Below are 26,558 nucleotides of genomic sequence, written 5' to 3' on the forward strand. Positions count from 1 at the left end.
TAAGTTTTTTTAATTATCATCCTTCTCTAAAAAATTATTTAATGATATGATAAGCATCGGGTGTGGAAATTGAAAAATTCCTTTAAAAAAAAAAATTTTACCAAATGTTTAGTTATTGAATAATAAGTAAAAGAATTCATTTAGTTTAAGAAGAAAAAACCCAACAAAAAAATTTAAAAAAAAAATGGTAAGTAGACTTATATGTAACAAAGCTCGTGAAAATTTCGTCGATTTGATTCCTCCTTTCCACTCAACAAAAGTAGACAAGCCACATGCCCTTCTTTCGGGTGCGGCTCAAGTGGAGGGCATTTTTAGAATCGTTTCCCCAATGTTGTTCCGTTCTCTCCTTATCCTAATTGATATTCTAGGGAATTAAATGGCTGACGGACATTACATGATGTTACTTTCTGCCGAATAATTAAAGTTCAGACTTCCAATAATCAAATGAAGGAAATATATCACGATTCACTAACTTGTGATTCTAAATAGAAGTTTGGGAAACGTTGTCAATTATAAGGCCAGAACAAAGAAAAGAGTGGAGGGAAAATCTGTCAAGTCAGGAAACACTTGGTGTCAAAACTAGCTAGACAAGAAAACTAGAGAGAATCAGCTGGGGCTAACATACGTAACTCTGTGGCACTAGAAGGCTATCTCATCAACTCTCATGTATACGAGTAAAGAGAGCATCTCCTATCCCTTTGCATCAATTTGGTGCGAATACTTGATGTCATCATAGAAAATAAAAATCAAAATATTTGAAGGATATGGAGAATGGACTCTTGTATCCTGCAGACAATCGACACATTGAACATGAAATGACATCAGCTACTAAGAACTCTAGCAACTACCTGGCACCGTTCAACTTTTTGGAGGGTAAAGTTCCCAGAGAGCAACTGTCCTGTCTTCTGATGCAGAGGCCATTAACTTAGAATCAGACGAGTGTGAAACAGAGTTGCACTGTTAAAAAAAGAAGAAGCAAGTTTTCAAAATAAAAATAGTGACAATTCACAACAATCAGCTATTTAATAGTGTGAAGCTGGGAGAGAGAAGGGAGGATTACAGCAAGTGAAGAATTAAAGGCAAGATGAAGCTGAACACTTAAATTTTCTACAGACTTCTAAGTAGAATGAAAATATCGAGGAGCCCCCTTGAGCATTATGATATAAAATCTTCCGTTATTCGCTTTCTTAACAAAAAGTATACAGCCAGTCAGTAAACAAATAGGCTGGTGTACCTAGGGCTCCCGTACTGCTAAAATTGTGTCAAAGATTAGATTAATGAACTTTATGGCAAAGTGGGATGGCTTGTTTTGGCCTTGAATTTTGAAGTGCGACGAAATTAGCACAAAAGTGAATTCATAATTTTGGAACTGATCATGCCATGGTCATTCTGAGAAGCTTTTAAGCCTTGTCTTTTACACGATGGATCCAAAAGTGAGGTGAATGCTGCGGTAGGCAGACAGCCTACGTAGAACTTGTCAACTAGGAATACATATTTGTGAAGAACAGACAAGCTCCACGTGAAAATTATGCTCGTCAACAAAAAATAGGCAAAGGAAAATTCTGTTTTCCAGATCTTCCACGAACCAATCGGTGTAACTGGAATAAAGGTTAAGGTGGTTCAACTAGGGTTCCATTCAAAGTCTTAGTCTGGTATTAACAATAAATAAATAAATAAATAAGCGCACATACAGACACCGGAAACTTAAACATGCATCCAATAGGGTTTTAAACATAAGATCTCACCCTCCACCCCTAGTTTTATGAGAGAAGTGTCATTTAAGCTAGAGCTCATTGGCCTCAATCTCTAAAGTCCATAATAAAAATCAGAAACATAACCCTAGGGATTGGCTCAAGTGGTAAAGGCCTTGGGCTTGGGGTATGCTCCCCCAAGTCTAAGATTCAAATCCCCTTGGGTGCAAACAATCTATAGGGGCCATCGTAATGAGGGATTTTTCCCTTAAATTACCCAAGGTGCACTTGTGGAAAACTCCTTGCCGAGCGCCTGTGCACCCACAAGATTAGCCTAGAGTCTGTTCTCAGACACCCGGTGCCAATTAAAAAAAAAAAAATTCAGAAACATGCATTTCCCTGCTGAATATAAAGAAACAAAATACCAGCCACAACTAAATTCAACTTTTGATGAGAAAACTGAGAAGCTGAATATAATTGAGAAAAGGGAGAAAAAAAGAAGAAGAATATTTTAGCATGTGTCTCCAGCAATGCTAAACACAACATAACATACCGTAGCATGGTGATATTTCAATATTGCCAGAGCATTTCCTTTGTGATAATTATATATCCTTACTCTGCAGTTATTAAAAGAGAAAACCTAAGAACAACACATTTTGTAAGAAAACAAGACATTACGAGGGTATCTCTTAGTGAATGATTTGCGTACAATAAAAACACAAAGCCTCAGATTAATTGCAACATAAACGAAGAAAAGGAAAGATTATGAATACGAGAGTTTTTTTTTTTATGTTGTTAAAGTTCTCAATAATGAAACCGTTTCAGAGTGAAACCCTGCATGTCTGCTCAGAATATCAGAAGATTTCCCAATATGCAGGCAAAAAAAGTTTGGGAGGAATCCCTTTAGGGACTCAGTTGAGGCAATCAGAGGAAAAATTGGTTCATTATCTTTGCATACAGATTTTAAACAGTATGATAAAATCGTCCAATCTTATAGAAATTCAGCTGAAATGACAAATACAATTTCTTGTGGAATTTTCTGGGCCTTGAAATTTCATGCACAAGATTTTAATATGAACAAGTTCCCCTCCTGATATGAAAGCATGACCCCTTGAAATGAAAATGAAGTCATTTGACAAGTGTAACGACTTCAGTGACCACAAATCTATGCAATAAACTATTTTGAACATCTTAGCTGTGTAGTCTGATAGCTCATAAGTCCGTAACGTTTAACCTTATGGCATTCTGTTGTATATGCCCATCTACATGAATTATGCTTATTGTTTTCATCAATCAAATTCTTGTCTACTTATTGAAAAAAGTAACTGAAAAATGCAAGGATTGCAATGAATTTCTATTAATATTTAATATGGAAAATATAAAATCTAACCTGTGGTCCCAACCAGCTGTAGCAACAATTTTTCCATCAGGTCGAATTGAGGTGCCTGATATACCGGGGCGTTCCAAACTAATTTCTTTCTTGCCCACACAAGAACCCTGTTTATAGAAGGCAAAATACACAATCTTAGAAAAAATAATTTTTATTTTTATTATAAATAAATAAATACACACCAAATTTATATGGATTAACATGATAATGGCCACTGTAGAGACAACTCTACCTAGTGCTTGTGTGCAGTGTGTGTGTGTGTGTGTGTGTGTGTGTGTGTGTGTGTGTGAGAGAGAGAGAGAGTGAGAGAGAGAGAGAGAGAGAGAGAGAGAGAGCAATATAGTTAGTTGTTAGGCTAAATTAACTTCTTATACCTAAAAAATATCAAAATTAAAATTTATGAATGGTCGTGTCATAAAACCAATGTGCTGCATAATTAAGATCAAAATGGAAGCACATAACTCCATTTTCATTCCGCCATTGCCAACACGCTCAAATGTGACATGGCAGGAGAAATATCAAACTGAAAACAAGTATGATTTTATGATAAAATGTGTTTACCAAGGAATGATCCAAACTATACATCACAATCTTGTCATCTGCAGCTCCTGAGATACCCCCTCTACATGACTCATCAATGGATATGCTTAGAACTGAACATAAAATGCCAAATGGATCACAATTTGCTTTTGAAGGAAAAATGATAATGAATGCAGAGAGGGTCCCACACCTGGCTCTGAGTGGAACTTTATTGAAGTAACAGGAACCCCTGGGTGCCGTATATCCCACCAAAGCATGGATCCATCTTCATAACTGCCACATGTATCAAAGGAAAATTATGTATGTACATCACCCCCTCCTCTCCTTATTGGACATTTAGAAGGTTTTTTTCCATTGACTGCAATAGGTGATCCTACAGAAATATCATTGAATTCTATACATGTTCAGAGTTAAGATCCCACAGAACTAGATGGAGGAAATATGTTAGATAGGTTTAAAAGACAAAACTGGCCCGGCAGGGTTAAAGTAACAGTGTAATTCAGCAACAGAAAATAATGAAAACAGGTCAGATCTTACAAAAAAAGACCAGGAGGTTGTACCGAGTAAATTATCATCAAGATTTAAAATATGGCCCTATAGGTGTTTTACCGATATCAAGGTTTTCATTGATGTATATAAACATATGGCATATCATTTTTTTTGTTTTTGATATGTAAGAAGTAAATTTTATTGAAGTGAATGAAAGTAGGCAAAGCCTATGTAGACAGGAAGTATACAAAAGAAATGCCTAAGTACAACATACGGCATATCATTTAGGAGTTATATCTAAATGTAGCAAACTTATAGAGTTGCAAAGCTGATAAGGGCTTAGACCCATAATAGAAGATGTGCAAGAAAGATAGAGGGATATACCCAGCCAAGACATTTAAGGATCCCTGTGATTCAGCAGGTAAAAATGCTTGAACCGCCATGCACATCCCTTCCAAGCAATAATTGTTACATGTCAAAGTAAAGCATTAAAATAAGAGAAAAAGATTTTCTTAATCGAAAACAGAGGCCAATTGAGGCAGATCATGCATTAAGCCAATATTTAAAATGCATGAAAAAAATGGAAACTATACAAATACAAGAATAAGATATAACCCTGTCAAAGAAAATACTGACGACTTAGAGAACAAGCACGAAACAATATGTGAGCTGTCAAAAAGTTTAAAGAGGAACAACACTTGGAAATCATAAATATGGGTTGTACAAAATAGTTAACTAGTAGTGATATGCTGCTAACTGTCAAGCACCCCAGGAGAAATGTGATCAGTCGAGGCACTTGAGATCAATAAATCATGTAAACTGTGTCACTTTTGTAATTTTTCTTTTTGCTAAAATAAAGATTTAAAACTTATGACCACGTTACATATGGTTTCATAACTTTCTATTTCAGTTGGTGTGCAGGTTAATTCCTCAGTAATATCATCAGCTTCTAGCCCCAAGAAGCCCAAACATAGGACAGATTTTTATTTGTTATTATTTATTTATTTTTAATATCGGGGAAACTCCTCAAGGCAGGGCCCTTCGGACCCACTCCTGTAGAGTAAACCCCGGTCCTATGTGCTGCACCTTCAGAAGTTTCCCTACATGAAACTGGTTAAATCAATAGCTTTTAGCTAAGGGGTGTGGCCCCAAAGGATTGTTTGCACCCAGGAGATGTTGAACCTTGGACTTGGAAGTGATACCCCAAGACCAGGGCCTTCACCACTTCGGCCAACCCCTTGGTTCTGAAGGACAAGATGCCAATAGTTTGAAGAAAGTCAGTAAAAAGACTAATAAAAAAATGGCCTATATATAAAATATATATCTCCACATCTTCTCCATGCATGTGAAACACAACCACAAAGGATTTGTCATATTCAGATTAAGATATTCTGAAGTATTTGTCCAATAAATTTTTTTAAAAAAAATCAAATTGATGAAAGGAGATATATGATGACACTGTCCAGAATAGTTGAATATAATTATGTGAAGAAAGAGCTTACCCAAGTAATATAATTAATAATAATACCATCAGTTAAGAGACATATAAGTTCATCTCGAATACAGACCTCTCTCACTGGTAGAAATGTTAGGGGAGCCACCAGCTGAACTTTGAGAGAGTTGAACAAGCCTTTCTGCACTATTGAGATCCCAAACTTCGACCTGTGGATTGCATCAAATTAAAAAGTGATAGGCACACAAAACTATTAGGTATGTAAAGATAAATAGGAAAGGAAATTATTAAAAATTGCATATTGACCTCGTGTGATTGCTCTCCTGCTATAGCCACATAGTTTGGTCCTTCAGCATGTGCATCTTCTGATTAAAAAGAAACTTAATAATGCATAATCTAATTATAATAATATCTAGGAAAAATAAACACCATAAAGAGTGTAGAACGACCAAAAAACACAACGAAAGATGAGGTGGACTGATAAAAAGAAGAAGATACAACTGTGTGTGAAATCAAGAGATGAGCAGCTAAGGCTGCACCTCCAAGTATTATTGGTACTAGGGAAAGCTCTAGCAAAAAGGTTCTTTTTTTCTATATAATTAACTGAACATGTATAGATAAATTTATAAAGTAGTTCAGCAACATACATAAAAGAGAAGACATGCTGCAGATTTAGTCGGAAATGATATCAGACATTTGAGAATTGAATCTGGATAATTATCCAAAAGGATATCAGATTCCGATTCCAGAAAATTTATAAGTGTGACCAGTTTTGATAGGTTCATTCGTATCAGAAAAACTATAAATTATATGAAAAAAAAATCTGTCAATTTGAGCAAACCTCCAACAACATTGGAAGACTCTGTTAGACCTCTTTCAGCCTTTTCCTTGCTACCATCCAGACTTTCTAAGTCAAAGGCTCCCCTAAACTCCGTCTCATCATGATAACAATGCCCTTCAGCTTGCGGTGCATGAGCAGAAGGCTTCTTCACCAGGGAAAGCTTGCAAAAGTGATAAGTGTTTGTCTTGATTGTAACAGAAGGATTCCTGCAAAGAATAGAAACATTATTTAATAGTCTCAGCATACTGTGAAGTTGAGAAATAACTAATACTGACCATAAAAAGCAAAAAACATAAAGGTCATAGCTAATACTAATTTTGTGGGGAAAGATAAATGACAAATAGGAAGATCGGGGAAAGATTCCTCATGCCTATAGGAAGATTGATGAGACAAATGCCACGGTGAAGCTCAACATGCCAGCCACTCAATGAAACTCATGCATTATATTTCTAAGACCAGAGCTCAACCCAGCCTTTTATGATCTATTCTTATGATTTTTTTTTTTTTTTATTGGCACCAGGGGAAGGGGTACACGGGTTAGGATCCATTCTTTGAGACAATAAGGGTGGTAAATGGAATAAAGAAATATACTGAATGGAAAACGTAAAATAGACAAGGTGATCTACCAATGACAACGTACTTGTAAAACTTCCTGTAGCCGTATCTATAGTTGAAAATTACATCTTTTTTGGAAAAGACCCAGTGCAATAAGCATTTGGGTAGACCAGTCTTTCAACTCAGGTCTTTCAGATAAGAATTTTTTTTTTTTTTTTTTTGATACATTTGGAGAGACGAGTTTCAAACTCCATACCTCCATTTTGGAGCTAAGTGTAATGCCAATCAGGCCACAGGCCTATGGCTTTCAGATAAGAATAAGTGCTGAACAGAGAAGTTTCCGTCCCTTCCATGGAAAAGATGAATGCTCCTACCATCCAACTCCTTTTCTAAATAATTAAGGACTAAACTTAGCATTGGACAATATGGGTTCTTCTGATTCACCCACCAGAGTCCAATCTAACCCTACATTCTTGGTGGCAATGCAGATGCAGAAATCATCCTGATAAATCTAAAAATTTTGCCTTATTTCGTATCATATTTCACTCAAAATAATTAGAAGTAGTTGTGCACCGGGACAGCCCTCCGTCTTCAATATCCCAACATTTGACGGTTCCGTCCCTGCCCTGGCTACATGCATCAGAACACATAGAACACAACCATTAGTGCACAACACCACTTAAATACTACCCAAGAAAATAGTAAACAGCGGATTACAATAGTTAAAGATGCAAACAAAAAACAAAGTACCTGATAACTTTGTTGGCTCCAATCAAAGGACTACTAGCAACGCAAATAATCCCGTGAGCGGCACTATGCACGCTGCAATTGACCATAATAAAAACTCAAGAAACTTATGGTCGAGAAATGAAGATAGATATGCTGAATTAACACGAATACCATGCAGATGATACTGTTCGATGCTGGACCGTGTCCCATATCCGCAACTCGCCATCCGCAGAGCTGCCGAAAAATAAAAACTTTATTTAAAAAAACATGGATTCTGAAATTGAGATGTCCAAGCTTTTACACGGTAGTACACGCACTAGTACTAACTTATAAGTACGAAGAAACATACCCAGTGAAGAGTAAAGGTCTAGAAGGGTGAAAAGAAGCGTCCATAACAGAAGCTCGATGGCCCCTGAGTACCGCCACAGGATCAGGGGTCGGCCTCTTGCTCATTCCCTCTCGTATCAAATTCCGAGTTCCTTGGCCACCGAAATTTTAAAAGCAGCGTTTATTCGGCAATCAAGAACAGGGAGAAGAGGGCGAAAGAATACAGTTCTGTTTTTCACGTTCACCTGGAAATGTGTTGCAATTTGCCGGCAATAGTTGCCAGAAATGTGTAATTTGTCCACGACGTCTATTAGCCCTAAACTGGCTCACCAAAATGCCAAACAAATGGAATTTCGGGCGGTTGGGGTTAATAAAAAACTAGCGCATCAAAATGCCACTGAGAGGGTTATTTTTTTCAATCTTATTTTTCTTTTTCTATTATAATTTTAAATAAAAGATGAATGGTCGATATAGTCAGTAGCGTCAAAACTCTTCCAAAAACAATTGAATTCACTGTAAAAAGGTGGCTGATCATGCGGTCACTTGTTTATGATCAACCATCCATAGCATTGTTAACAATGCTTTTGTTTATAAGCTGTATGGTTCATCCACTTGAAATGTGCAATATTTATGCCACCGCCAGTTGCTTTTTACGAAAATTAACCTTTGTAATTTGTAATTAATCTTTAGATAATTACTTGTACAGTCGTAACGTGTACAACTTCTGTATACTTCATTTTTAAAAAAAATGAAACTTACTATTAAAATAAAAAATAATAATTTTGTTATGTGGATCTAGATATTAAGATGTGTTTTGTAACCACCAGGTCAAAAATGAAAAAAGAATTATTCACGACCCATAACTACAGTTTGAGTCTTGATCAGTGTTGTTTGGAGCTCACGATAACAGTTCAAAAAGAAAATACGATATTATTACATACGTCCATTATGGTAAATAAAGAATAAATAAATATAACTAAAAAATGTGACATACATATTTACATAGTTTGACATATAGTCTGCATCTACAAGGTATTTGAAGTGCAAATATACTATAATAGAAATATTTTACGATCTCAAGTCTTATTGTACAAATAAGGCCAGTGACTCCTACTACACAGAAAATATTAAATTGAAGTTTTGGACGTATGGGAGTTGAAAAAGCTCAATCCTCAAGTCTTTCAGAAGTCTGCTGATATCTGATCTCAAATTCCTTTATCTTGAGTCTTATCAATGATTACTTTATATTAATTCACTGCTCACTTTTATATGCTTGATCCTCCCTTATCTAATTTCCGTCACTTTCCTCTTATACATTACTTTTTTTTTTTTAGGCCTCTATCTCCTTATTTATTTTTTACCACTTGCTTCTTGACACCTTTTGTGGTGGATTGGACCTGAGATGCCATAAGGGTTGGGATATTTTATCCCTTTCAATAGAATTACCCATTTTTTAAAAAAGAAAGTGTACAAAATTTACTCATTTTAAGACTGTAGATATAATTTATTTGATATTTTTATCACCTCGTGATGATTGATAGGTAAATAAAAAGAAAATTAATTCTATTATAAGTTGACGTCAAAATAAAGACGACGATTAAAGAAAACTACTAAATGACATATCTCATGAGTACGACCATTGCCTTGCCCATATAAACTTCTTGCACTGGCACAAACACCTCCGAGGCTTAACAATCGGGTTGCATCAATTATCAGAACATGCGACTTGAATAGTAGACAAAAACATAAATTTGTGGAACATATATGTTAATTAACAGGACCTTGTTGTCCAATTGGGAATGATGATCGTATTGCTTGCTGCCTGCTGGGACTTGGATTCCAATATCCAATATTGGAGAGATGGGGCCATCATTGTTCATGTTCTGCCCAGATTTTATTGGTCTTGTATATTATTTATAAATTAAAAATAATAATTACAGTCGTGAGTATGTAAATGCAGTGTAATTATTTAAAAATAAATAAATAAATATGAAACTTACATAAAAAAGAATTAATTTTTTAATAAAAAATTTTACTCTTATTCAAAACTATTATACGGTACTTACGCACTTTATAATTAAATATAACATTACTATTTATAAATAAAACAATAGAAATATATATATAATTTTTTTTTAAAAAAATAAGAAAGGCAAAAAGCCCAACGGTATTGATAAATTTGATTTCATTGAGTTGAGTCTTACGGCCCTTCTACAGATAGTGGACCAAAAGGGAGATTCAAAGCCCAAAGAGTCCTCCTAGACATAGACTCCTGACAGACGAGGGTGTTTCTGTAATTATGTACTACATTTGGCTGAGATTGGAGGAGAGTCACGTTCGCTGTTCGCTGTTCGCATATGAGGAGGGCCGTATATGAACCACAGAACAGAAGCATCAAGAGCCTAACATTTTCTCTCCGCTCAGAGAAATCCAATAGAATAGTAATAAAGAAATTATCTTCTCAGATCGGATATTTTTCTCCGAAGAAATTCAATTTAGTAAAAGCGAAATGTCGGGTTTTAGCGGCGATGAAACCGCTCCTTTCTTTGGCTTCCTCGGCGCTGCAGCCGCCCTCGTATTTTCCTGTAAGCAAACCATATGTCTATGCTATTATTTGATATTATTATTATTATTTATTTATTTATTTGTTATAATTCTCCTGTTTTTGTGCAATTAAATGATCAATTTTCGGGTATGGATCTAGGGTTCGGTTGATGTGGATCTAGGTTTTCAAATTAGTGATGCGGATCTGTGGTTTTGATCGGGTGCTTGCAATTTTTCAGGTATGGGAGCTGCTTACGGAACGGCGAAGAGCGGGGTAGGTGTGGCGTCGATGGGTGTTATGAGGCCGGAGCTGGTGATGAAGTCGATCGTGCCGGTGGTCATGGCTGGTGTGTTGGGTATATACGGTCTCATCATTGCAGTCATCATCAGCACCGGGATTAACCCTAAGGCCAAGTCCTATTACCTCTTCGATGGCTACGCACATCTCTCCTCTGGTCTCGCTTGCGGCCTCGCTGGCCTTTCTGCCGGTATGGCTATTGGAATCGTCGGCGACGCCGGTGTTAGGTATTTATCTTCCATCTCTAACATATATGTAGTTGTTTTTACATATTTTATTAATTTTCCCATTAATTGTGGGTTTGCCTGAATTGGTAGATTGGATTGAATGATTGCATAGGATTACGGATATTTATTTTTGCTGAGAGTTTGGTGGCAAATAGCGAAGATGCGAATTTCGGGTTAGTGACTTTGTAAGTTGATTTGGATCCATCTTACCAAAAATGGAGATCCATTTGGTTCCGAAATGGGAAATGGATTGGATATGAATTGGATTCGTGTATCGGTAACATATAGAAACGTGTTCCAAACCCTAAATTGCCTGAGATTGTTGCTTTCTGATAGTACCGATTTTGATTTGAGCTAAAATGTGGATATGGGTGGTGGTGAAATCTTTCTACTTTTAGGGTATGACGTTTAGATGAATGGCAGTGATATAGCTGGCCCCTTAAAACTTGAAGGGAAAGAAGAACCTAAATAGTTAGCTTTCCAAGGATTTTAGGTAGTAGTGGTCCATCTGGGCTGGAATATTTGGGGATGCTTATCAGGCCTACTCCTGTTGAATAACCATATACTTTTATTGGCTGGGAAGTAATCGGCAACAGCCAAGGCTTTTGTCATAAGGCGTCACTGAATATTTCAATATACTCCTAATGCACATATTATCTGTTACATTAGAAATTAGAATGCCTTGTTTTTAGAATGTTCTCTTAATGCAACCATGGTATTTTACAGAGCAAATGCACAACAGCCAAAGCTTTTTGTTGGGATGATCCTTATTTTAATTTTTGCTGAAGCACTCGCCCTATATGGTCTCATTGTCGGTATCATCCTCTCCTCCCGAGCTGGTCAGTCAAGAGCTGACTGAATGTGCACATTCTTCTGCTGTGTGCTTGTGTGGTTTGTTTCCATCAAGCGATAAGTGTTTTTTCACTACAGACTCTTGTTGGTGAGGGGGGTTGTCTTAACATCTGTCAGGAAGTGCCATAGTATTGTGCTAGAATGTAGAATTAGAAATTAGTTTGTCCTCTTATAAGTTAACTACTTTATCTATGTGATTGTGCATTATCCGGATTTAATTAAAGTTGTCTAGAGATATTGACTGTATCCTTCTACAAAGGATTTGTACTCATCTTGTCCATTTATATTCAATTTTTTGGTGCTGAATGTGGAGAACTTTAGCCAAAAACCTCGTGCATGTCTAGTGTATTGATCCGAGCTCGTGCCACCTTTCAATGTTGAGAAGCTTTACATACTACATTTTTGGATCCAGTTGAAATTCAAAGCGAAAAAATTATGTTCATGCTCAGCTTCCACGGCTATAAAAATTGCCATCGTATCTCCCAAAATCCCATATACCCAAACATAACCCAGAACCGGACTGCTGCCGGAATGAACGTGTTATAAGTTTTAGTGCCCGACTTCCTCGTCGTTACATTCTTCCAGGTTATGTATGGGTCTGGGATTTGGGGAGATATGATGGAAGCGGGATTCTGGGTTTTGCTTTGGGGGAGGGAAAGTGGGAGAGAAAATGTCGGGTAGATGGAGAGAACGTTTAATTGAAATATAATATTTTCTCAAGATTACGTACTTGAAATTAGATCACCCCGAAAACTTTTCATCTCTGCGAAAGAAGATTGTAATAGAGAGAAATGGTTGGAATTACTTGTGGAAGGGTGTTAAAGCTAAATCTGTTAAGTGTGCTATATGTAAACAATATTTGAATAATTGGTATCACGTGATAAATCTGGAGTACAATACTCGGGAATTACACAATAAATTTCGAGGAGTGCTACGTACAGTCTCATTAAGGGACTGCCTGTGCATGAAATGGGTGTTTATGTAAATTCTCTACAATGTTGAGCAAATGTCAAAAATGCCCCTCACTTCATCTTCCCTACCTACAGGCGATTCACAGAACTCTCATTTTTATCTCTCTTCCAGTGACACAACAATCTAATAATGGGTCGACCAATACAAAGCAAGCAATAGGAGTAAATATGAAATCGATGTATAGAATGGCAGATAACAAATTAGTTTCTCATGCCAAATGAGCAAACAAACAATCAGAAAACAATCCCTAAGGAACAAAATTGTAAAACCACATAATCAACAGCAATTAAAACCAACAAAGATCATCAGAAACCAAACAAGAAGTATCTTTTGTTGCAATTCAATGAATTGATGAATCAGACAGCTGATCGAACAAACCTCTGAAGACGGCTACTTCCAATCAATTATGGCTTCCTTCAAGTTCAATTATCCTCCTCCACTGCTAAGCGACCATTCCCAAGCCCAAGACCTATTGTTCCGAATGAAGAAGGCCTCTTCGCCTTCTCTACCACCTTATTCTTCATGGTTTCGAGTTACTCGTCAATTTTCTTCCAATCATTCATTTTCTCTGCCAGAACAAACCATTGAAGTAGCAATTGTTATTGTTGGAGATGTAAGACCTAAAGCCCATTACCGGTTGCGGTCTCATTCAAGCTCCTTAGCTGAGTACTTGCGGTGGCTAGTGGATTAAAAATTATTCTCACTTCATCTTTCTTATCGAAGTAACGAAATACATCCCGTTCTAATATGGTTAAGTCCATCATCATGTACACCTAATTGCTTATTTTCAATTTTATCTAATAAAAAGGGCCAATTCCTAACGACACTCGTGCAACTTCTTATCCAGTCGTCAAGCCAAATAAAGCTCACATGAGATCTAATTCTATAATTTTTGGATAACATTTAAATGGTTCTATAGGAAAAATGCAAATCTATCAAAAAATGCAACCGAGATAAAAGGAAGTGAACAACGGAATTTTCCATAGGAAAAATGCAAATCCTTCAAAATATTTTCAAACTTAGAAATGTGGAAGAGCCCATGAAAAGAACTCACAGTGAAAATTAAGGAAAGAGAAGTACTAGGGATCCACAACTGTAGCGGAGCACACTTGCACACCATACGTGGCATCCGAATTTTTTTTTTTTTTTTTTTTGAAAAAAAATTGAAAACGTGCGTTTGGAGAAATGGGGTCCTTGGTAAGCTAGATATTTCGAAATCAACCCGCGAAAGCTCCCGTTCGTCGCCCGCGTGAGAGGTTCCTCCGCCCAGCACCACCGGCGACGCCGTCTCTCCGGCCAGAAATAGCGAGCACAGTACTTCATCTGCACGGAGCTGATTTTGCTTGGGAAACCAAACAACAGAGCAACCGGTCAGTGTGTTTCAGCTGCGAAGACCTCCCTCCCTCGCCGGCGCCACCGCTGCTGAACCGAAGGTAAAAAATATTCAGACCAATGAACTGTCATATGCTTACGTTTATCTTGTGTACACAGAGGTTAGTTTTCAGTTTTGTGAGATAGATATTGTGGATTAGGGCATGGTTAAAAAACAATGTTGCATGGCTTTTGACGTCCGGTTTCATCCTTTGCTTTCAAGCAGCTCGGTCCATTGTTTTTGATTTTTTTTTTTTATTATCTGTATTGAGAATCAGTTTTTTTATCTTTTGCACGCATTCGGACTAATTATTTGTGCCCCTCCAAAGTCAGAACTACTAGCTGGTTCTTATGATAGTGCAGAGTATGAGCATTGTAAGGGAAATGCATGATCGTTGAGTATTTCAGCTCATACTCTATTCTTACTCTCCCTTCAAGAATTTTTTTCGAGATTTAGAGAAGTAAGTGGTGGGTTAAGCTGGAACCCATAGGTAACAATTAATGCTCTTTATTTCATCATTCATGTTGCATGATATTTAGTGTTCTCTGCTTACAGGGCATATAAATGCCATAAGAACAGAAACTAGTTATGAACAAATACATATTGATTAAACTTAAATTTTTATTCCGTGATAATGCTTAAACTTTAATACATATTGATTAAGCTTTAGAGTAGAAAAGAAAAGGGAAAAAAAATGATTTAAATGATATTGAATTTATAGTCATCATTTATATGATTTTCTATAAATTGTAGTGCAGAAGGGTCTGTGAGTAATTGTTTAGAGTAGATTAAATTTGTTTACCAATACAAAAATTGTTTAGATTATATGAAGATAAATTGTTTGTAGGCAGTGGCCATATGCATCTGAAGGAGAAACCCATGGATGTCATTACTCTGAAATTGTCATCTTGGACTTCTTCCCTGAGCACATAACCTGACTTTTCATTTAGCGAGAATAATTTTTATTTTTTATTTGTTTTTTAAAGGGAAAAGAGATAAACTTGTGTTGGAGTTTTGCCGTTATTGAATTACATTGCATTAATAACTATGTTATAAACCTAAAGATAGTTAATATGCAATAATTGGAAATAGTTTAGAAGTGTGAGATTATTTATTAAGTGTGAGTGTTTAATGTTGATATAATGCGCTTTGACATCATATGAACATCGCCTTTAAATATTTTGAAGACATCTTAATTTTAGTGTAATGGGGGAAGAGGAAGATAGAATGGCTGCTGATGTTACTTTGAGGTAGTATTCTTAGGCAAAAAAATATTATTGGTTGCTGATGTTAAATTGCATGGCTGTGTTCAAAGTAATGAGTATTTAAAATTCCTGAATGTGTTTTTTGTAATATTTATATTTTTTACCACAGATAAACTCAGCACCCATTTTATGGGAAGTGAAATATCGTGACAAAGTCTTCAATCCGTTGGTGTTCTTTGCTGCCAAGTTCAAGGTGGTTTGATTTAATGTGCAGACACCATGTTCATCTCAGTTTGCTGAGGCTTGGTTGAAGATTTGTTGACTTTAGAATGATGGCTTTTGTATTTGTTTGTAGAGTATTTCGGATCAGTACACTCATATGACTTCTGAATTTCCATTTGGTTATGTTTTAACAGCCAGATATTGTATATATGGAATATTGTGACAAGTTTGATGGTCGGGAATTGTATATGTCCAATATCCTGGGGCGGCATTTGTATTTATTAAAGCAAGAATATGTATAGCAGGAATTTCCAGTTGACAAAGTCTCACGGCTATATCTGTGGTTGTATGATACATGGGTTCTGACTTACCATACTGACATTGCCTTTTTATATCCAAAAAGACAACTCCAGCTTCAGTTCATTACCAGATGGGGATCATAACCACTCAAAATCCAACAATACTTAAAGTGCATAAAAACTGTACAGTCAAATTATTAACATCCCTGTTTTGAGCTATGTCACTAAAGTACACTTTGCTAAAGGATACAAAGTCAATTTCATTGACAAAATTTCTTCTTTACACGGATGGGTACAATTTACATGGTCATGGTTCAAACCATGTGACCTTCTTTCCAAAGACCCATGCATAACTTGAAAAGAGTACATACACTGTACTTTACATAGAACTTATACAAACCATATAAACACTATTACAAAAGTTAGAACCCAATACAAACACAAAAGTTTTCGCTTTTGTTTTTTCAGATTCTTTCCTATCGCTCTCACTTTATCTTCCCTTTTCCGAACGGCATACTCGCGCTGTAATACATCATTCCACGTAATATTTGTCGCCTTATGACTCTCACGGGCACGAAAATTTTCCTCTAGCAAATGAAGTATATCGGCCCATACAAAAAATTCACACCTTGCTTCTCCCTACACACAGTATTAATAACCATATTAATATGATAAAATACACCCCAAACAGCAAACCATTAGGTAAGACAAAACCAAACAAAGCAAAGCATCAAGTTGCTGCCTTACCGTTTTATAGTTAGGGCAAGCGAAAAATCTCCTTCCAGGATTTTTCGACGTGTGAGATGTCTTTAGTGGTGTCCTCAAACCACACCAACAGGTTGGAGATTCCATGACAAAATCATTAAGTAAAGATGATGATTGAGATGCTGACATGACTGATTCTAAAAATCCAAAGATAAATTTGTGCTTGTGAGAAGTCGAACTCAAACTTAGGTGTCTGTAAATCAGCCAGAATTTATGCAATAGTTCAAGGAGAGTTATAATTACCAATAAACTCTACTGGTTTTATTGAGGTTCTCTCCACAATGTGCAGACACTGGGAGCTGTCCAAACTAAGTGTGGTAAATTATAATGATATTCATAATAATGATATTCATAGAAGAGGGAGGATAGCAAATAAATTAATAATGATATTCATAAATTTTGAAGAAACAAAAGTAGGGGGATTCAAAAACTTCAAATCTTTCTCAAAACCCCCCAAAGTACTTGACCTTGACAAAAGTAAAACAAAAAACATAAACTAATAGCTTATTTTAAAATTTAATCCTACCCATACTCAGAAACAAAACATTATTATCTCATATTTTTTCCTGTTTTTGTCCACGAGAATGACCAAATTAATAAGCTTCCAAAAATTTAAACATAGAACTACCATAACAGAGGCCCAACACGTATTCTGAAAGAACAATTAAAAATTATGAAAAATTAATTAAACATTATGATATATGAGAATTCTATAGCCCCAAGTGCCATATGTTCATGTATTTTATTAAGTAATAGTTTATCATGAATTACATATGAATCTAATAAAGTTCAAATATCAAGCCTACCCTAAGAATTCGATTATGTGATGAAGGAGTTTTTTTTTTTTTAACTACTGATAAAGGAGCTTGAACTTATAACCTGGATAGCGAGTAATAAATAGCCCCTCTTTATTCTGTTTGGAGCATTTGCAGTTCCTGAGAAAATGACAGAAGAAGCTCTATTAGTTAAATGCAGGCTTGATAAATTTATACACAGACAAATGTATGCCATGAGAGTCAACATCGGCAACATCTACACCCCAATGCCATTAGTTTCTAGCAAATACAGTGAGCAACAAATAATAGAAGTAAATAGACTAAAAAAAAAATTGCAAAAAAAAAATTGCCCAAACCCTAGAATCACCGATTATTTACCTTCCCACAGATTTGAAGGATCGATGTTGGTGGACCGAGGGTGGCTTCGCGTCGGTGGACTCCCCCCTCCCTCGTGTCAGTGGATTGTGGCCGATCTCGCCTCGGTGGACTGACGGCAGCTTCAGCTCGATGGACTGACGGCGACTTCGCGAAGAATGGACTGACGGCTTCGTGAAGAATGGATTCAGGGCTTCTCTACGAATGGACTGAGGGAGGGCTTCGAGACTGATCTCCTTGGGAGGGCTGAGGTCCAGAATGTGGGGAGGGTTCAGGGATGCGATCGGAGAAGACACAGAACTTTTGAGGAGATTCGGGAGGGGGGGTTTGTGGGAGATGACGAGCGAGACGAGGGGGAGAGTGGGCTGCCTGGTGGGTGCTTGGGTGACGGCACGCTGTTGAAATTGAGAGAAGGGAGAGAGGAGCCAATACGATTGAAAATCAAATGTTTGCCCTAGAGGGAGGGAACGGGAAGCTGGGGGCCAAGGGGACAATTTCATCTTTTTCCTTAGCGCCACGTAAGGTGTGCGCCGGCTGCTCCCATACAGGGGCTGATGCGAATAATATTTCTTAAGGAAAATAGCAATTTGTAAATTCTTATTTATTTATTTATTTTTAATAAGCCTAGATGCAAAAACTCTTCACTGATCTGTGGAAGAACTCACGAAGAGAACCCACGGTAAACAAATCGATTTTTACCAACCCACGAAGAGAAGCTTGGTTTCGCACGAAGAGAAGGTCGGCATGAAGAGAAGCTCTATTATGCATGAAGAGGAGCTCTATGAAGATGAAGAGAAGCTCAGTCTGCCTGTACTTTTATTATTTACATATTTTTGTGTTTTCTTTTTTCAATATTTATTTATTTATTTTTTAAAAAATTGAGCTAACGTGACATGCAAATTACACTGCAGTTACGCATGCCAACTGTCCATATAAGAACAAATAGCAAAATTATTATTATAGACTATTTATTATGTTTTATTTACGAGTCAATTATTTAATATCGTATAAAAAAATATTAATAAAATAGATCCTATTTTAAATAGTCACTTTATTGTTTCCAGGTTAATTCCTAACACTTTAAAATCATTGAAATAGATATTCTTATTGATGAAGAGGCTTATTATATCCTATTATAATCTCAAGAAATTCAAGCATGCAAATCTAAATTTCTCTCTCTCTTTTTTTATTCCTTTTTTCGGCAAAGCTTTAAAAATGGCAAAAACTTCAAAAATTTGGAGTGGCAATTAGATTCCCATAGAAATGACCGCGCTTATTAAAAAGAACTGGCGCAACTATGTCAACGAATTTCCATGTTTGAACTGGTTTGCCAAGACAGATCAAATAAACTTGGAGTTCAAGTGTGGTCCACATCATTTCGGGAAACCGAAGTACGTCACTGCCTACGTATATTCTCTTTCGGGAATTTATTTATTTATTTTCTTTAAAAAGAAAACAATGTCCGTCAGAGTCGGAACCAACGGGACCAGTTTGTGTGCGCGTATATATATAGTCGGGGGGCTGTGTCCGTTCTGGTAAACGTAGAGAATTGCAATTTACATGAGCCTATCTCGCCTTCGGTGGTCAAAAATGGCGGAGGAGATCAGAAACGCCGAGATGCGATCTTCTCCTGCGTCCACAACGAAATCCAGGTTTTTGTGGCCCTCTGTTCTTCGTTGGATTCCCTCCTCAACTGATCACATCCTTGCCGCCGAGAAGCGCCTTCTCTCTCTCGTCAAGTATTTCTCTCTCTCTCTCTCTCTCTCTCTCTCTCTCTCTCTCTCTCTCTCTCTCTCTCCCAGAATCCTAGCACGTCGGTTGGTTGCCTAGAATTTGTTGGATAGGAAATGATTTCCTTTTCAATTCTAATTGCCTTTGGTTCAGAGATAATCTGAAATTTGTTGGTAAATGTGAGGACGAACCCAATTATTCGCTTCCATTAAATGAAAAGCTCTAATTTGCCTTGCTTGAATATAATCGTGATGGGTAGTTGAACAAACCGATATTTTAGTTTCTCCCAATAATTTTTTAAACCCTTAATACTGGGTTAGGAACTTCAGTGAGGTTGATTTTGGAATTATGAGTTTAATAAAAATTATGATTGGTGTTTGTCTCATTTGAGATGGTGTGTGTGCATCTACTTGAATTTCAGGACTCCGTATGTTCAAGAAAAGGTTAATATTGGTTCTGGCCCACCCGGGTCCAAGGTCAGGTGGTTTCGTTCTAAAAGTGATGAACCGAGGTTTATCAACACAGTCACATTTGATGCAAAGGATGATTCTCCCACTCTCGTGATGGTTCATGGTTATGGTGCTTCTCAAGGTTTCTTCTTCAGGAATTTTGATGCCCTTGCTAGTCGTTTTAGGGTCATCGCTATCGATCAGCTTGGGTGAGTCTCCTTGTCTTGATTCTACAGTTTTGTTGGCGATTTGGTAGTTTCGCTGACTATATACTTCATCTGCAATAATAAGCTAACTTTGTACTTGGTTGCAATGTACTTTCAACTTTTAAAATTGCAGCATTGCAAATTAGTTGGGACTAATCTATTAGTTATGGAAGTTAATAGATTATCTCAGCTGCTCCCAAAGCCGTCAATTATTTAGTAGCTGGAATGGATATTACAAGTTAATGTTGGTTGCAGTTTTTTTTTTTTAATGTTGAAAGTGACGCATGTTTTTCTTTTTAAGCCCCTTGGTCCAGAAAGTGCTTTCCAGAAACAGCTCCAAAGCCGTTGTGTTTTGCATTTTATTTTTATTTATTTATTTATTTTTTATAATTATGTTTTGTTTCTCATTGTACATGCTATCAACTTACTTTCTTCCCCCTCTCTGGCCGATGGGGGGAGTTTTGTTGTCGATTAGATGTGTTTCTGTACATTCTCTCTTTGCCGCTCTTTAAAATTTTTTTATTGCTTTTTAATCTAAGTGCCTCAATCAACTTTATCTGCAGCTGGGGTGGATCGAGCAGGCCTGACTTCACATGTAAAAGCACCGAAGGTAGTTTTAGGTTTCTTCTATGTTGAACACAGTACTCACTATATACTGCCTGTTTATAAAGATGGGATAAGATACTACAGCACAATACACTATAGGTTGAGTTTGTTGTTGCAATTGGCAATGCAGAAACTGAGGCATGGTTCATTGATTCCTTTGAGGAATGGCGAAAAGCCAAAAACCTTAGCAACTTTATATTGCTTGGACATTCATTTGGAGGCTATGTTGCAGCTAAATATGCTCTGAAGGTAATCGCTTCCTCCCATCATTGTTTGAGTTCTAGAATTAATATAAAGTACCATTTCTGATTTTTGATGCTATTTTTTTTTTTTCATCTATAGCATCCCGATCATGTTCAGCACTTGATTTTAGTTGGACCTGCTGGATTTTCATCAGAGTCAAATGCCTCTGAGTCGCTTATCCGGTTCAGAGCGACATGGAAAGGAGCAATTCTGAATCATCTGTGGGAGTCTAATTTTACTCCTCAGAAAATCATCCGGTAAACATTTGTTATCATTTTCTTCGAATGTCTTCCCTTGAAACCATAATGCGAACGATAACCTCATTCATGCTTCTATATGATCTTTTTTTTTTTTGTTCTTTTGATTTCTGCCTTGTGCATGAGGGGCTTAACACCCTGTCCCATGGCTTCACCTTTCTGAGGCATTACTTGCAGCTTGCAGCATTAGTCTAGTCTGTCTGCTGGAAAATTTGCAATGAGATGAGACTAGTTAATTGTACTGCCACTTTGTAAACATGGTTGAGGAATTTTAGTCAGTCATAATAAAGATGCTTTTAAAAAATCCATGTAGAATTGGACGCATGCTATGCTAAGCTGTACTTTATTTTTATGCATCCATTGATGCTAGCATAATGTCACTCATTGCCTGTAATATATCTCTCTGAGGTGTAATGAATGGATTCCAATTGTCTTCGTTATTGAGGAGGTGATATCATTTCATATCATAAAGATCTACTGTCTCAGTGCATGCAGTTGTTCTTGGTTTTCAAAATCCATATTTAATCCAGGCAAGAGTGAACATTTTTTCTCATAATTGAATTTATTTGAGTGATCTTTGTCACTGAATCGTAAGACTAGACATACCGTATTGCCACACTTAATTTATGTCTATTTGAAACAATTGATTGAACTACACTGTCAATTATATGAATTTTGTTGATTATTTGAGTTGTGAATATGAATTCAAATGCACTCATAGTAATGGGCTGAATTAAATTATAATGTTCTGAAAGGAGAATTAATTCTCTCTCTCTCTCATAGTGTACTGAATATCTGATTGTACAATTTTCCCTTGTCTTTTGTATCTTATTTTTTCATTTATTGCAGAGGTATAGGCCCTTGGGGTCCAAATCTTGTTCGAAAGTACACAAGTGCTAGATTTGGTACTTACACAACTGGAGACACACTGACTGACGAGGAGTCCAAATTGCTTACAGGTAATGTAAGATAAAGATGTTATATTATATATACTACTCAGAATAATTGAACCGCTAATGATTGTGTTTTCAATTGAAGATTATGCTTACCATACTTTGGCGGCAAAAGCTAGTGGAGAGTTGTGCTTAAAATATATCTTTTCCTTTGGAGCCTTTGCTCGGATGCCCCTTCTACACAGGTCTGTTGATCCTGGTCATTTAAAAGTTTATTAAATTTTTATATTATTTATCAACTTTGTTTTTTGTGCTTTGGGTGTTATAAATTTTCCAATTTTTAGTTATAACTGCAACACTTTTTAATACTAGGAGTCCAAATGATAATGCTTATGAGTCGTACCCAAATTTTTGATGATTGAATGTGTGAAACCATAACCCCTTGCTACTATTCTCTTTTTTCAGTTAAGAGGGGGTTTTTTGGGTAGGTAATAAAATTCATTCAAAAGCAAGTAAGAAAGGACGCATATCCCTAGTATACAAGAGGGTACACCTGTGATTGGAATTACAAAGATCCAGAAGCTCCCAGAGGGATAGTGAAGAAAACCTCATAGGGCTTCTCATCTAATTGGAGAATACTCTGACATAAATATTTTAATCACTATGATCTCATTTCCGTACAAAGAATAGGAGTTCCTGTCCATCTCAATACACCATTTGTGAGGTAGTGGAATGGATTCCCATATGATACTTCTGTGCATAATTTGAAAGTGACCAATGACCACTTCCTGGAATATAAGGAAGTAGATGACTTCTACGATATTTGTTACATCTTTCTTGGTGGTTGGTTTTATTTGCAAAACCATGGATCTCTCTTCTTGTAAAGGAATTCATGAAGACATAAATGCATGCATGTTTGTGTGCACAAACTTATATACACGGTGTTCTGCTAATCAGGGGCAGACCCATGTTATTGGGGTGGGGCTTCCAATTTATTTATCATTATTTTTATATTTTGTGAAGTGGCCTCCTAAATTAATAGTTATTATTATGTATTGATTTTATTTAATGAATAACCGTCCTCCAACATAATATAATATTAAGATGCTAAGTTGTTTTTTGAATTTTTTTCCTATATCCATCTGTAGAACTTTTGTATTCGAAAGAAATACTGCATGGTTTGGATAGTGAGTTGAGATGGTTTGTGAATAGTAGTGAGATATTTGATTTGAGATGAGATGAGTTAGAAATAGTTCGAATTAAAATGTTTTTTGGGGTTTTGGGAAATGAGAGAGAAAAGTTGAATAAAAATATTATAAAGTTAAAATATTGTTAGAATATAATTTTTTATTATAATTTTTGTTTTGAGATTTAAAAAGGATGAATTGTTTTTTGATTTTTGTTTGACAATTTGAAAAAATTGTAATAATTAGGTAATGATTAGATGAAAAAGTTGAAAATTTGAAATTGAAAAATGTTTGTGTTTGTGGTGTTTGGATATTGAGATGAGATGATATGAGATGAAAGCATTTCTCTAAGATGATTATATAAACTTATTTACTTTTGTAAATAGTTACATCTTATGATTTATTTTGGAATTGAATTTGACTTGTGTGTTTTTATCTTACATAGATATGCACATATTATACATTTGGAGAGATGGATTATACATATTTAGGTAGGTTGTTACCGATAGAAGGAAAAAAAATAAAAAAAAAAAAATAAATAAATAAAATAAAAAAAGAAGAAGAAGAAGAAGAAGAAAAAAAAGAAAAAGAAAAAAAGGTAGGTTCCCCCCCCCCCCCCCCCCCCCCCCCCCCCCCAAAAAATAAAAAATAAAAAAATTTCTAGTTCTATTCCTGCTGCTAATTGTAATGCCTTTTTGGTACTTTACCAATGGCCAACTGAATCATAGTCATGCTTTGTTTGGGCTAAACTCTACGCCCAAACCGAGATTTTGCTAATTACTTACAGTGCTTAAACGGTTTATGGGGTTATTTTTTAGCCACCATCTTAAATTAACACTGTGAGGGTTGTTGCAGGCAGATGGGAATGGAAGCAATTCCTTTTGGTTTTGTAGAAAATAGGACTTTTGAAACGATCACATAATCCAATCTTTTATTGTGTGCAGTGCATCAGAATGGAAAGTGCCAACCACTTTTGTTTACGGCTATCAAGATTGGATGAACTATGAAGGGGCTCAAGAAGCTCGCAAGCGTATGGAGGTCCCTTGTGAAATCATTCGGGTTCCTCAGGTCCTGTACTCTCCATTTCTTCCAATATTTGTGTGTGTGAGCACACCTTCACACGCAAGATTGCCCATTTTTTTTGGTGGTGCGCATTTGAAAGTCATTGATCAGGATATTGATATAATTTCATTAATATTCAAATGCAGGCCGGGCACTTTGTGTTTATAGATAACGCAAATGGTTTCCATTCAGCCGTTCTATATGCCTGTCGCAAATATCTTTCACCTGACGCAAATGCTGAATTATTGCCGGAAGGTTTGACATCTGCCTAGAGAAGACAACGTTGTAATATTGTTCATGTGTATAATAGATATAAAATGCCGTCATATTTACATCTAGAACATTCACATTTCATTGATCATATATTTTTCAATCAATTCATTTTAAGTGTATCTTTATGATAATCTTGTGGAAGATATCTGCCTACGGGTAGTGTATGGTTTTGTACCTGAAAATAATTAATTAAATGATGAGTCATGTTTATTTTACTGCTGTTGATTCAGCAGTTGTCATTAAAACTAATCAACATGTGTAATGCTACTTGTAACATGCCTAACGTAGTACTTACATAACAGTACCACTGATATTTTAATTTTTATTTTGACTAATTCATGCTTGTCACATTACTGATGCTATATGAATGCTACTAGTGGCATTATTCAACTTAATATGCCATGAAGGGGAGGATAATTTATATCGATTGAGATTATAATAGAGCATAGTATATATAGGAAAATAAAGGAATAACATCAGAGCATACCGATCGCATGGAAGTTCGGCAAATCTATACTCGCCTTATTATTAATGTTATGCCCAAATGGTAGGGACTGATTAAATGCCTTTCATCACGACTGCACATGTACAAGACGAGCCAGCAGAGTAGATTACATTTATTTTCACTGTATAACTGAGGTGGTGCTCGAAAGCTTGGGCGACATTATTATGGCCACAAACCATTTGTGCAATGCCAGCTTGAGGAGGGAAGCTAGAAACACAATTTGTCTATTGGAGGACTGCATGCCAGTGTTATACCATTATTTCACTATATATAGAATAATATGGACACTTGTCGTTCGTCGTGGTTACAGTGAATGCTAGCTCTTATTAATGCGACACGACATTTTCAGCATTTAGATCTGCTACTAGCTGCTTTGTCTGTGATTCACGACATACACAACCATCATCTCGTTCGGTCACAGGCTCACAAAGTATGACAGCAAGTTGTAAATTGCATGACCTGCTGATAATGATATAAACGAATTTGAACCCCAATTCGTTATTCTATATAAAATATGAGATAGGAAAATTTATATCTATGCAACCGTCCGTTTGAAGTTAGAGATGGTAATGTTGTTAAAGAGGCTCAAGTTTTCGAGCTTGTTTCGACCCCGACAGCGGTATGGTCGGCAAGTTTTTATTTTTACAAGTTACAGCTGTGGATGCTTTTACTTGAATTTGACTTGACTTATATTCAGTTTAAAAAAAAAAAAAACAGATATTAAAGATGCCCTTTTCACTATCTACAAGGACAAAGGAATGAAAGATACCAATTTTACTCGATGATTTCTTTCCTTTCCACGACGGATTGATGAGAGGGAGGAATGGGAATATTGAATCCGCAGGTGGAAAAAAAGGACGTGGGTCACGTAAGAAGAAGTGAATCATAAATGTCTGGGGACAGGTATTGAAAATGACGTGTCTTCAAGTCGAGTCTATAATACAACTCACACACAGTGCTGTTACTTTAGACGTGGGGTAGGGTCCATTCTCAGAACTCACAAGCCCACATTACAATTTAGTATTTACGGCCCCATTAACTCAAAAGTACTGTTCAATTGACTTGGCTTTACGCCGGCTGACACAGTCACGATGTTACTGTCATCTTCATCACTGTATTCTCTTTTCAGAATTTTAAATTTTAGGCTGATACAATGGGATCCACTTCCCCCTTCTTCCTCCGTGCCACCCTATTATTATTGCTACGGATTTCTTATTTATTATT

General features: G+C 36.3%; 3 protein-coding genes across 4 annotated transcripts; 2 read left to right on the forward strand and 1 right to left on the reverse strand.

Annotated features, from left to right (window-relative positions):
* Positions 1-445: 445 nt before the first annotated feature.
* Positions 446-8,401, reverse strand: LOC122315464 (protein DECREASED SIZE EXCLUSION LIMIT 1). Of its 2 annotated transcripts, XM_043131370.1 has the most exons (14): positions 8,261-8,401; positions 8,038-8,167; positions 7,860-7,922; positions 7,710-7,781; positions 7,533-7,589; positions 6,405-6,610; positions 5,870-5,928; positions 5,679-5,772; positions 4,495-4,561; positions 3,812-3,894; positions 3,643-3,734; positions 3,082-3,188; positions 2,245-2,308; positions 446-957 (listed from the first exon to the last, which is right to left on the reverse strand). In XM_043131370.1, the coding sequence occupies exons 2-14, from the start codon at positions 8,139-8,141 to the stop codon at positions 859-861; spliced, it is 1,167 nt and encodes a 388-aa protein (XP_042987304.1). In that variant the 5' UTR covers positions 8,142-8,167; positions 8,261-8,401; the 3' UTR covers positions 446-858. The 2 variants fall into 2 exon arrangements, with proteins under 2 accessions (XP_042987304.1, XP_042987305.1); XM_043131371.1 differs by having other exon boundaries at positions 5,870-5,925; positions 8,038-8,377.
* Positions 8,402-10,345: 1,944 nt separating this feature from the next.
* Positions 10,346-12,264, forward strand: LOC122317230 (V-type proton ATPase 16 kDa proteolipid subunit). Its single transcript, XM_043134205.1, has 3 exons — positions 10,346-10,600; positions 10,799-11,084; positions 11,811-12,264. The coding sequence occupies exons 1-3, from the start codon at positions 10,525-10,527 to the stop codon at positions 11,941-11,943; spliced, it is 495 nt and encodes a 164-aa protein (XP_042990139.1). The 5' UTR covers positions 10,346-10,524; the 3' UTR covers positions 11,944-12,264.
* Positions 12,265-19,392: 7,128 nt separating this feature from the next.
* On the forward strand, positions 19,393-25,078 carry LOC122317200 (probable 1-acylglycerol-3-phosphate O-acyltransferase). The gene is made up of 9 exons (XM_043134161.1): positions 19,393-19,661; positions 20,075-20,311; positions 20,872-20,918; positions 21,045-21,163; positions 21,257-21,414; positions 22,264-22,373; positions 22,453-22,552; positions 24,439-24,562; positions 24,703-25,078. The coding sequence occupies exons 1-9, from the start codon at positions 19,483-19,485 to the stop codon at positions 24,826-24,828; spliced, it is 1,200 nt and encodes a 399-aa protein (XP_042990095.1). The 5' UTR covers positions 19,393-19,482; the 3' UTR covers positions 24,829-25,078.
* Positions 25,079-26,558: the final 1,480 nt, after the last annotated feature.

Source organism: Carya illinoinensis, chromosome 7 (assembly GCF_018687715.1).
Source record: "Carya illinoinensis cultivar Pawnee chromosome 7, C.illinoinensisPawnee_v1, whole genome shotgun sequence".
NCBI lineage: Eukaryota > Viridiplantae > Streptophyta > Magnoliopsida > Fagales > Juglandaceae > Carya > Carya illinoinensis.

Excerpts from the sequence above, each read along its gene's own strand:
- LOC122317230 (XM_043134205.1), top strand. The coding sequence starts at position 10,525 with ATGTCGGGTTTTAGCGGCGATGAAACCGCTCCTTTCTTTGGCTTCCTC. Across the intron at positions 10,601-10,798 it reads AGCCGCCCTCGTATTTTCCT|GTATGGGAGCTGCTTACGGA; the intron begins GTAAGCAAACCA and ends GCAATTTTTCAG. Across the intron at positions 11,085-11,810 it reads GTCGGCGACGCCGGTGTTAG|AGCAAATGCACAACAGCCAA; the intron begins GTATTTATCTTC and ends GGTATTTTACAG.
- LOC122317200 (XM_043134161.1), top strand. The coding sequence starts at position 19,483 with ATGAGCCTATCTCGCCTTCGGTGGTCAAAAATGGCGGAGGAGATCAGA. Across the intron at positions 19,662-20,074 it reads CGCCTTCTCTCTCTCGTCAA|GACTCCGTATGTTCAAGAAA; the intron begins GTATTTCTCTCT and ends CTTGAATTTCAG. Across the intron at positions 22,374-22,452 it reads GGAGTCCAAATTGCTTACAG|ATTATGCTTACCATACTTTG; the intron begins GTAATGTAAGAT and ends TTTCAATTGAAG.
- LOC122315464 (XM_043131370.1), bottom strand. The coding sequence starts at position 8,141 with ATGAGCAAGAGGCCGACCCCTGATCCTGTGGCGGTACTCAGGGGCCAT. Across the intron at positions 5,929-6,404 it reads GTCTTCCAATGTTGTTGGAG|AAGATGCACATGCTGAAGGA; the intron begins GTTTGCTCAAAT and ends CTTTTTAATCAG. Across the intron at positions 3,895-4,494 it reads TCCTTAAATGTCTTGGCTGG|TTATGAAGATGGATCCATGC; the intron begins GTATATCCCTCT and ends TACATGTGGCAG.